General features: G+C 30.6%; 1 protein-coding gene across 1 annotated transcript; it reads left to right on the forward strand.

Annotated features, from left to right (window-relative positions):
- The first annotated feature begins 319 nt into the window (after positions 1 to 319).
- Positions 320 to 12,069, forward strand: LOC145240344 (L-xylulose reductase-like). The gene is made up of 6 exons (XM_080103925.1): positions 320 to 394; positions 3,604 to 3,758; positions 4,590 to 4,632; positions 7,082 to 7,246; positions 8,794 to 8,911; positions 11,966 to 12,069. Exons 1-6 carry the CDS (start codon positions 320 to 322, stop codon positions 12,067 to 12,069), a joined length of 660 nt encoding a protein of 219 aa, XP_079960051.1.
- The last annotated feature ends 851 nt before the right edge of the window (positions 12,070 to 12,920 follow it).

Below are 12,920 nucleotides of genomic sequence, written 5' to 3' on the forward strand. Positions count from 1 at the left end.
AAACAGAACTTTCCTCATATGTACAAATAAGGTTTGTCATAAAATTGTCATACTATTTATAGGCTGATTCAATTTTTATTCTCTGCTTTGATATTACTAGTTAAGTGATCTCATTGTTTTATTTTTTGTTTTCACGTATATCAGGCTGACACAAGGCTGTTGGCTCTGGAGGCTCTCCTTGGTGCATGAATTACATAACATTATGGTATGTTTATAATTCAGGAAAAGATAATTGTTGTATATTTTAATTTAATTTTTTTTGTTTGTTTTTCTGTTTTCTTATTTAAAAAATGCTGGAATTGGACGAGATGTGGCAAAGATGCTGTCGAAATGTGGTGCCAAAACCTATGCCCTCAGCAGGACTGAAGAACACCTGAAAACATTAGTAGCAGAGGTCAGATAATTTTTTTTTTTTTACATATTATATAAATAAATGAAAATAAATTAAAAAACATGCTTATCAGGTCCAGAAGCCACTCGACGTTAAAAGTTAATGAGATGGATGAATTGTTAGTTGAATGATGAATAATATTTTTTATTTTTTTTATTACATTTTCATCCCAAACAAGGCGCATTGCCACTTTGGTGTAGGGGGCTACTATGAGGGGCAACAGCTACTGGGATACTATGTAGGGAGTTGGGCAGCAAGATGTCAGTTCATTATTAAAGTTGTAGATGTTGCATGGATTTTATTCAATAAATATTTCTAATTCCATTTCCTTTTTCTCTCTCATATGAATTAAATAAATTTTAAGTATGTAATTAAATTCTAACTTGCAACGTCAATTTTTAGAATTAAATATTTAAACTTTATGAATGTAATACTTTTTTTATGTTAATATTACTAATTTTCAACTGTTTTTATGTTAATATTACTAATTTTCAACTGTTTTTATGTTAATATTACTAATTTTCAACTGTTTTTATGTTAATATTACTAATTTTCAACTGTTTTTATGTTAATATTACTAATTTTTAACTGTTTTTATGTTAATATTACTAATTTTCAACTGTTTTTATGTTAATATTACTAATTTTCAACTTTTTTTATGTTAATATTACTAATTTTCAACTGTTTTTATGTTAATATTACTAATTTTCAACTGTTTTTATGTTAATATTACTAATTTTCAACTGTTTTTATGTTAATATTACTAATTTTTAACTGTTTTTTATTATTTCGCTTCACATTTTTATCTTTATGAACATTCCTATCATAATTGGAATTATTTTTATTTTATTATCAGATATATGCATTGACATCTTTTAAATCTCTTAAAATTTTAATGCAAAATTCTATTTTAAAAATAGTTTTACCTTAAATTATGTCTTAATTTACATTTTTCTTTCTCTTGTTTAATTTTTTATGGTTTGTTTTTACTTATGATTTTTTTTTAAATTAAAATATATTAAATTATCAGTAACATTAAAAAATAATTAACTTTAAATTAAATTATGCCTTTTTTTTACATGAATGATTTTATGGTCGTAAACACTTAAAAGCATTAGACCATTTAATTTGACAAACTTCTAATTCTCAATCTTTATTAGTGGTGCCATATGAATTCAAAGACATTTTTTTGTTCAGATATTCAACTAATATTATGAAGTATTTATCTTAAAATCTCACAGATTATAATACACTAAAAAGGGACATTAATAGTTTATTGGAAATTGATATTATTTACCTAGGTTTAGGGTTCCAATATTGAATCAAAACTTCTTGCCAGCAAAAGTAGTTCAAAATGAGAGTCAGCCAACAAACCCAGTTATCTATTATAAAGTGAAGTCGTATTCCTATCTGTTTAATATATACAAAAGGTGCGCTCGATATAAATGCAGGTGTAATTCAGGGGTCGGTCATGAACCTTTATTATTCCTGATATTCATAAATGATCTCCCTGATAAAATAGTCTCTGAGATAGGTGTATTTACTGACGACACCACACTGTATAACAGCACGAGGAGAAAACAAATAAAGACATATCTAAGGCAATGGCGGCAACCCTAGTCTGTAATGGAATGGGGTCAGAAATGGATGGTAACATTCAACGCTGCCAAGACTAAGCTCGTTTCCTTTAATAATTATATGAAACCTTACCAACCACCAATAGCTATGTCTAAAGATAAATTAACTGAAAGTATTTCATTCAAACTCCTCAGCTTAATGTTCACGAGGAACATAAGTTGAAACAGATACATTGAGAGCATTGCCAAGGCCGCTGTGAAGAAGGTGGGCTCTCTCTACCATGCTAGAAAGTTACTTACGCCAGAAAGTATCCTATACCTCTACAAGGCGACCATTCGCCCATGTATGGAGTATTGTTGTCGCATTTGAGCTGTTGCATCTGCTACTAGTCTCTCACTTCTGGACAAAGTTCAAAAGAAAGTCGCCAACCTGGCATGTCCTGAACTGTTATCTAATCTTAAACCTCTGTCTCATCGATGAAATGTTACATCCCTCTGCCTGTTTTACAAGTATTTTAATGGTGAATGCTCTGACGAACTACAAGCCCTTGTACCCCCTTGAGGTAAATACCCCTGACAAACAACAAAGTCCCACCCCTACACAGTAGAGATCCCTAGATGTAAGAAAGCCTTCTACTTTAATAGTTTCTTCCCCGGAACTGCTAGACTTTGGAATTCCCTTCCGGGTTCCTGCTTCCCCAACTGTACTGACATGCAGAAGTTCAAGTGTAATGTAAACAGACATCTTGCTGCTCAACTCCCTACATAGTATCCCTGCAACTTATTTCCCTGATAGTAGCCCCCTCCATCAAAGTGGCACTGTGCTTTGTTTGGGGTGAAAATGTTATAAAAAAATAAAAAATATTATTCATCATTCAACTAACAATTCATCCATCTCATTAACTTTTAATATCGAGTGGCTTCTGGACCTGATAGCATGTTTTTCTTTTATTTATTTTTATTTATTTATATAATATGTTAAAAATGTGCTTAAAAAAAAGTTAAATAATCTCAACGAGAAAACTTATCATACTTGCTAATGTCATATCTCTCTATATATAAAAGGCACTTTGTATATATGGGTCCTGGATATGACCTTAAATTATATCCGATGGTGAGGTCCCAGCTTGCAGGCTTTGGGGAGTATGGAGCCACCCTTTAATTGCCATTGCTCCCAGGTCCACTCTGACCCGGAGTTGTAGTACCTGTTAGGGTTCCAACTATAGGTTAAATAGAAACTGACTTGAAAAAAAACAAATATATTCTATTAAAAAATTTTTTCAAAATCAATGGATTCGGCATTAAATAACCTGAAAAGGGTTGATATGCCGTAAAACAAAAACATCCAACTTGTATGTGTAAACTTGTTCCCTATAGACTCTGAAACAGCTGAACCGTTTTTTCTTTGTTTTTTTTTATTTTCACTTAAATGTATTATTTTAGAAGTTCTACAGAATCTGCTCTGCTGGGCCTCAACTTCAGTATTCAATATGGTATCACTTCAATAACCAACATGGTCACAGAAAAGAACATAGAAAATCTTGTAGTCTATTTTTGTTCCATTGAATAAATTTACTTTCTTTTGTGTGTGTATTTTTTTTTTTTTTTGTCCTGAAACATGTTCTTTTATTACAGTGCCCTGAAATTCATGCCGTTGTGTGTGATTTGAGTGATTGGGACAAAACTTGTTCCACAGTTACCTCCCTTGGACCCATTGATCTTCTAGTCAATAACGCTGGCATTGGTATCCTGAATTCGTTTTTAGAAGCTAAGAAAGAAGACTTTGAGCAGTAAGTTTAGTTATTAGTTTTTCAATTATTTGGTTTCCACAGTTATTTTTCTTTCTTTTTTTTAAGAACTTCTATTTTTAGACAGGAGAATTATTACAGCCCATTTTCCTTAAATTGCTTATTTTCAAGCTCATTCATTGGTTAGAGGTGTCCATATTTAACAGTCTTCCATCATGTTCATTAGTTCTTCTGATGACATCATCATAACTGGTCCACATATACATAATTTCTGGCCTTCCTTTTTTTAAAACTTTTTTGATTTCCACATTATTAGTTAGCATACACATTTATTGTTTGGGCTCAAATCAAGTTATTAAGTTAGATTTATGTCCAAGGAACCTATATCTAAAATTTCAATTGTTTATACCCAAAATTGGTGGAGGAGTTTGGTAGAGTTCTCAAAGGTCAAATCGTTAAACTTTGACCCCCTTAACAGCCAAATTTCTGGCCGAAAATGGATTACAAAGATTTTCCCAAATCTCCATACCCTGTATATTAAATATTGAGTCTGTAAACTGAAAATTGACAGTTATTGTGTAGGGAAATGTACATACACACTTTCACTTTTATAGATATATAGATAATCATTGCAAAGTTTTTTCAGTCTTGTTTTAATTAAAAAATTATTGAAATTAGTAGGGCTTTTTTTAATAAAAATTATTGAAAACACTTTTTGTGCTATATTTTTTAAAGAATAATTATTGAAAACACCTTTTAAAATCTTTTAAAACTATAGTTTGTGTGTTTGCTATTATATTGTATTTGCCTCATAACTAAAGACGTCTTAATACATAATGTGTATTTGAATAATTTTGACTTTCAACCTTTCAGGACATTCAGTGTCAATTTGAATGCAGTAGTGAATGTATCACAGGCAAGTCAACTTTGATATTTCTGTGAATCTTCAAGAAAAAAACTTAATTTTCTCAAGGTTATTTTAACTCTTTTTGTTTATAAGCAAACTAAAAAAGTCATTTATTTTCTTTTTGGTTAACAACACATTGCATCAATTTCTTTTTAGAAAAAAATGAAAAATAAACACATTTATTCACCATTGTCACTAGTTTTGTATTATTAGAGTGGGCTATTGTTCAGGAGAGTTGGAGAAATGTCTGAAATTATAAAGCTTTCTGAAACAAAAAAAAATGTCTGCATTTCATAAATAAAAGCCTGTTAGTAAAACTCTGAGAAAGCAAGTTAATATGTTTAATTGCTATGTATGTATGCATGTATATTATTATTATTATTATTATTATTATTATTATTATAATATATATTATTATTATTGTAATATATATATATATACTATTATTATTATAATATACATATTATTATTATTATTATAATATATATATATATTATTATTATTATTATTATAATAATATATATATATATTATTATTATAATAATATATATATATTATTATTATAATAATATATATATATATATTATTATAATATATAATATATATATATTATAATAATATATATATATTATTACAATATTAATAATATATATTATAATAATAATATATATATATTATTATAATATTAATAATATATATATATTATAATAATAATATGTATATATATATATATTATAATATTAATAATATATATATTATAATAATAATATATATATTATTATAATATTAATAATATATATATTATAATAATAATATATATATTATTATAATATTAATAATATATATATATTATAATAATAATATATATATATATTATAATAATAATATGTATATATATATATATATTATAATAATAATATGTATATATATATATTATTATAATAATAATTATATATATATATATTATTATAATAATAATTATATATATTATTATAATAATAATTATATATATATATATTATTATAATAATAATTATATATATATATATATATATATAATGATTATGTAATTTATATGACTAAAAAAAACAAAATATTCCAATTGTTGCATCTTTAAGTAAGTAGTTTGTATGGACTCTGTTTTGGTCAGGGAGACTTTTTTTTTTTTTTTACATGGAGGTCACCACTTATCAAGGCCCAGAAGCCACTCTGGGATAAGGGTTAATGCGTGTATAGTAATCAATGGGATAGTAATCGTTAGTAATGGAGATTTGATAAAGTGTCTTACTTAAGGGGGGGGCGGTTCATCAGGAATTTGTTTATATTAGACTTAAAGACATCCCAGTTGTAGTCAGGTGGATTTTCCTGTGTTAAGTGGCATAAGCCATTGAAAAATATATTCAAATGCATTTAGGTGATCCTCAATGATCATTGCTGTCTTCATTGTCGATTTTGGGGTTCTTGCTCATCAGATCAGACCCCTATTTTTTTTTTGCAAAATTAATCATTCCCCTTTTTCCATTTGCAAGTCAGCCAATGAAAAGGAAGCGTGTATTCAAAAATTAATAATAAAATTGCTATGTTCTTATCGAGTCGATTCATTTATTGGATCATTTAATCTAATCAAATTATTTTTTTAAAAATCATATGGGACTCATAGATTTAAACTTAAAGTAAAACTATAACAACGCAATCATAAATAACAGATGGAGTTTTAAATTACTGAAGTTAAAATACATAACCAAAACTTTCAGATGCCATGCTGGTTATAATTGTGGTCATATATTTCAACTGATTTTAAACGCTTCCTTGCTCGGCTAGTTGTAATAACTTGCAAATATCATAGTCGAAATTCTGCTGGGTCTCCCTGCTGTTGGCGGCCATTTACTTTTTTTTTTTTGACTCCATGCCTAAAGAAACTTCAGCCATATATATATATATATATATATATATATATATATATATATATATATATATATATATATATTAATTCTTATTATGAATATTTCATCTAATCTTATATGTATTATAATACATACTTAAATAATTGCCACTTATATACTACTAGAAAATAAATGTAAACCTAAAATATTTTGTGACTTCATCACCACCAGAACACAAGATTTTATGTTATTGACATAAATACACCTGTTTGTGTTGGCAAAAGTGTGTTCATTTTTATGGTGCTTATTGCGATCAATAAATCTTTTGTTTAAGCCAAGATATGTTCATCTAAACCGCAAGAACTTTCTCGTCAACCTAAATAATTTTCATGTGCATAATATATACTTAGATGATTGGCATCAATAAACATGACCAATTTAAAAAGAAAATGTTCTCTTTAGCAGTTTCTCTTAGTTTTTAAAAATTTATCACACATTTTTTTTTCATTTTGGATATTTTTTCTTGATGAAATCATTCTATTCACTGAAAATTGTTTCAAAATTTGTGCACTTCAGGTGGTTGTGAAAAGAATTATTGCAGATTCACGCAAAGGGTCTATCGTGAATGTCTCCAGCCAAGCGTCTATTATTGGACTGAAAAATCATGCTGCTTATTGTAGCAGCAAAGGCGCCCTTGATGCACTCACCAGAGTTATGGCCTTGGAACTAGGACCTTTTGGGGTGCGTGTGACCAGCATATATTTCATTAAAACTTTTCAAATTTTGAAATAATCTCTTTTCAAACGAAAGCATTTCAGTTGTCAACTTTGAACTTTAAAGCGTGTAAAATTTTAAGGGGGATGTTGTAGTTTGCTTGGAATTATTTGAAGATTATGACAATCAAGTCTTGTAGGAAAAAAAAAAAAAAAGAATACAGGGTGACCAAAAAAAACGGGCCCCAACTCTAATTAGGCCTCGTTTCTTAGTGTTTTGTCCGAATGAAATGAAACTTTGGTCATAACTAGTTTATTATATTCAAAACATCACATCAAAACACTAGGGTCTTTGGCCTTTGTTTTCTCCATTGACTGTAAAATGCTCAGAAAAACAATTGAATGTCCACTGTTTTTTTTTGGGGGGGGGGGTCACCCTGTATGTGCAAATTTTTTTCTTCTCCTGGAGATGAGTTATACCTCAAAGATTGAAGAACTTAACACCACATTACCGTCCTGGTGCGATACATCATGTTGATAAATATTTTATAATGGAAAAACTCAATCATGTTCTGCAAAGCTAAACAAAATTTTTGTTTCTGTATAAAACAAGCAAACCAAACACCATGAATAAATATTTAAAGATATAAAGAACTTGAAGTATAAAAACGTTTTACAAAAATGACTGAATTCAGCATTAAAGAACTGGAAAAGGGTTGGTATGACATAAAACAACCAAACCAGAATTCCGTCTTTTTTGCGTCACTTACATTGAAATAGATGGAGATCTAAACTGGCAGCATCCGAGGCTCTTCAGATAATGGTCACTGAACGACATGGTATCTAGCATTCAAGTGATTCCTAGATGCAGGTTCTTGTTGCTGAATAAGAGATCATTTGAATCTAAATATCACAATGCAACTTGACGGCAATAAATAAACGAGCAAGGCGGTATTAGTCAACATCCGTGCATAATGCAGCCAAAGAAACAGAACACATGTCCTCGCATTCATTTGGTCCTTCGAGATGAACAGGGGTCAAGTATTCAAACGGTGACCACTACTATGGTAACTATCTTGTTAGCTACAACTATCGAAGAAGAATACTCGTTTCAGGACAAGTCAAATTAATTTCCGAACAGAACAGTTTTGCATCACTTTTATGTTCCATTACGAAATTTAAAATAACAGCATATACTAAACTTTATGTTTGGAATCCTTGTTGTAATTTTGATCAAGATCCATTAGATGATTTTGATTCTAGAAAATGTCTCAACCTAATTAGAGTTGAGGCCCGTTTTTTTTGGGGGGGGGGTCACCCTGTATATATATATATAATGTGTATGTGTTTATAATAGATGTGTGCTTATAATGCTAATGTAAAGTAAACCCAATTAGTGCAATATGAAAAGAATAAAGCAACAGAAAGTGCTTCTTCATGTTTTGAATTATTTAATTTATATTTCAACGTTATAACTTTATTTACAAAATGTTTCAAAGTAACAGTCGTGAATCATGATCTTTTTTTTTTATGCCCCAATAAGACTTCACTTATATTTTGAATTTTTTGGTTTAGATTCGTGTGAATTGTGTCAACCCAACTGTGGTATTGACAGAGATGGGCTTGACCTACTGGAGTGATCCAGCCAAATCTGAAGCCATGCTCAATCGAATTCCATTGAAAAAATTCGCTGGTAAGTTAAAAGATTTTAGCTTTTTTCATTGTCCCCCACCCCCAAGGATTTTTCTATTTTTTTGTTTGAAATTGCATTTTCATTGCTGAATGGGCAGATACTTTTATATGCATCCAGGCACCTCCAACAGAACTTTGATTATCGGCTGTCACACTTAAAATATTTTTGTTGATCTGTTATGCTTAACTAGCTAACAGTGCATAATAGTCAAGCACCTCAGCAGAAATAACCTTCTTAGTGACATGCAATATGGTTTCCGTTCTGCTAGATCTACAGCAGATGTGCTAACGGTTATATCTCATAAGATTAGTGAATCTCTCGACAAAGGCTTCCTTTCTAGGGCAATTGCTCTTGACATATCAAAGGCCTTCGATAAGGTATGGCACAAGGTCTACTTCACGAGATTTCCAGCTACGGTATAACTGGAAACGTTTTCTCAATTATTAAATCATTTCTCTCTGATAGGCTCATAAGAGTAGTGGTTGATGGGCAGAAATCAGAGGCCCACAGTATTAATGCTGGAGTCCCTCAGGGGTCCATCCTGGGCCGAACTCTTTTCCTGATCTACATCAATGATCTCCCAAAACACATACTTAAATCATTTGTGACATTTATGCTGATGACACGACCATCTATGGCAACACATCAAAGGCCGTAAATGACAAAGTTCTCTCTGATTCTCTCTCCTCTGATCTTGAGCGCATGGTACAGTGGGGGAAGAGGTGGCTGGTTACTTTTAAAGCATCCAAAACCAAGCTTCTATCTTTACATCATCAACGCTCTGAACCCCATCTGGCATCAATTGAAATGGATGGCTCTCGTCTTGGGGAGGCTCCATGTTTTGACAAGCATCTGGGATTGACCTTTACTCTGAAATGGAACACGTGCATCAAGTCTGTTGCCAAGGTCGCTGGAAAAATGGTAGGATCCTTCTACCATTCCAGAAGATATCTCACTGCTGGTGCAATTCTCTATCTATATAAAAGCCAAGTACATCCAAGGATGGAGTACTGCTGCCATATCCGGGCAGTAGCTGCTAAAAACAGCCTATCCTGCCTTGACAGAGTACAAAATAGTCTTTGTGTCTTAGTGGGGGGATGCCTTTTTCTCTTCTCTGCAACCTCTCTCTCACAGAAGAGACGTTGTGAGCCTGTCATTGTTTTATCATTATTTCCATGGAAAGTGCTCGTCTGAGCTCCAATCTCTGGTCCCCCCTCGCCAATCTTTCACAAAAAACACCCGTCTAGCTGAAACTACTGTCAATAATTTTCCCCACTCTTTATCTATGCCTAAATCAAAACGTAGATTCCATGAGCAAAGCTTCTTTCTTAGAAGTGCACGCCTGTGAAACTCTTTTCCGTTTGCCTGTTTCCCACCTGACTACAACTTGGATGTTTTCAAGTCCAACATCAATAAATTCCTGATAAACCGCCCCCTTAAGTAAGACATTTTATCAGATCTCCATTACTAATGATTACCGCGATATTGTCCCATTGATACATGCAATAACCCTTATCCCCCGAGTGGCTTCCGGGCCTTGATAAGTGGTAACTACCATGTAAAAAAAACATTGAATTTTCTCAAAATTTCCAATTCTGATGTAAAAAGAATGAGAAATGTTGATTAAAAATTATGTTTTCATAATATCCTCCTCCATCCCCCTGTTATTTGACATGAAAATAGTTTAACAATATGGTCAAGCTGAGATAAGTAGGTCCCGCAGACGAGCCTCGTTCTGATATTCAGAAAATTTAGGTTAACAACTGGTGAAGCTACCGAAAAGTCACCCTTTTGAATAAAGAAGGATATAAACAATATTTTTAAAATTAATTTCTTAATTTTACTTAAAAACAAAATGTCAACACATATAAAGAAAATATTTTAGAAAATAATTTCTTAATTTTAAATAAAAATTGATTGTAAAGAAATCTTTTTTTTTGTTTTAAATAATTATTGAAAAATATTGCAAAGTGTTTACATAGCTGGTTCTTTGGGATAATAGGGGCGCCTGAAACCTCTTTTCCAAAACGAAAAAAGCTTTAGTATTTTTAATATTTTAAAGAGCTTTTTTTTTTTTAAAGTTTGAAACACAAGTAGTGGCTAGTTAACTTAGAACAACAAGTGCGCATGGAGGTAATTCTTCAGGGTTTAAATGTATTATAATGCTTTTATGGTGGTCAAAAAAAGTTTTTCAGCTGCCATATTACTTCCCATTTACTTGCCTCCCCACGTGGGCAGAGTTAGACACAAGGTCGGTTTTTAATGTAGAGAAGCATTTATTACTAAAAAAACGAAATGGTGAAATATAAAAGCAAGTTAAGCTAAAAGTTAAAAAAAAAAACATGTTTTATTTTTTTAATTCCAAGAATTAAAGAAAGAAAAAAATTCAAAGAAATGTTGAACGTTTATTGCTATAAATATAACGAAGCACCGGTGTCACATTTCATACAACCTAACTGTCAAGATTTTTCAGAACGAGGCTCGTCTGCTGGACCTACTTATCTCAGCTGCGCCAACAATATTTATATGAATATTTAATTCAAGAAAATTTATGTCAAAACTTGTAAACGTTTCGGTTGCTGTAACTTTAAACTGTCTTCCTGTGTATCTTGTCAAACTCGGGAATCTTTTTACCAAACTCGAATCTTTCTTTGTTTTTAGTAGTGACATAATGAATAAAGTATCTAAGTACAATTCACTTCTAAGTGAAGCTTTTCTGGAGGTCCAAGGTTCAATCTTTAGTGCGGTGTGGGAAGTACAATGAATACAATTGAAAATTACGCAAGACTTCTACTTGGTCATCGCTGATAGATTAATAAATTTATAAGGTAATAATGGTTTTTATTATTGGTATTATTGACACTTGAAAACAACTATAAAAAATAATATTAAGGAAATTAAAATTTGTTATTCTCATTACAAAAATGCTAAATCTTTTGCACATACATACATCATCATTATTATTATATATGTATTATTATATATGTAATATATATACATACACACACATTGGTCTTTATTATGGAGAGTTATTAATTGTGCCTTTTTTTCCAGAGGTTGAAGATGTTGTCTACACCATTTTGTTTCTGCTGAGCAATAAATCCATGTCAACCACCGGTTCTGTTCATCCTGTTGATGGAGGCACCCTTTGTTGCTAATAAATCTTTGACTTGGATTCCATTTTTTTTTTCTCTGAACGATTCTACTAAGTCTTCTTTCCAGAAAATGTTCAAAAATTATGGTGCTAAAAATAAAAAATTGTGTTTATGCAAAACTTTGAAACAATATAAGTAAAAATTTTCTCCTCTGCGTGTTTTGTCATTTTTTGAAAGTGGGAACTATTCCCAACATGTTATGCATTATTCTATTCTCATTGTGAACTATACATATATATATATATATGCATGAATAAATATATATTATTCCAAACAATTTAAAACAAAAAAACTCGGAATAACATTTTTGCATGGCTAATGACCCCCTCATTCTAAATCCGAAAGGTGAAAGAAAAACTCCTTTTAAGAAGTAAAATATTCAGAATTTTAGGTCCAATGGCTTAAATTTAATAATGCGAAAACATCCAGTTAAACGTTCATAAAAGAAATTGGTCTTTTCGGTTGTACTGCATTTGCAGAAAGCTAAAATTCAGTCAAGGAAAAGTGCAAATGGATACATAACCAACAAACATACGCTTCCATTGTTTTTTGTTCCCCCCCCAATTGTTTAATGTATATATATTTTTTAACTGTTTTTCTTACAATTTATGATTGAATATCATAAATTGTTTTTTTATCTAATGTATCAACTAGCAAATTTCTAGCTTTGCTGCAATCATAATTTGCTAATTGCTTACCGTCCTCTGATTAGAAGAATAGCAAGAGTGATACTATTCACATTCCCTAAAGTGTTAAGACACACAAAAAGAGTGGAAAAACTAAAATAAAAAGAGGAAATAAGTATAAGAAGCAAGGTTAGTAGAAAGACAATTGGGAGTAAGTGGTTCACTAAA

Source organism: Euprymna scolopes, chromosome 19 (genome assembly GCF_053919585.1).
Source record: "Euprymna scolopes isolate OS-2025 chromosome 19, ASM5391958v1, whole genome shotgun sequence".
NCBI classification, from domain to species: domain Eukaryota; kingdom Metazoa; phylum Mollusca; class Cephalopoda; order Sepiida; family Sepiolidae; genus Euprymna; species Euprymna scolopes.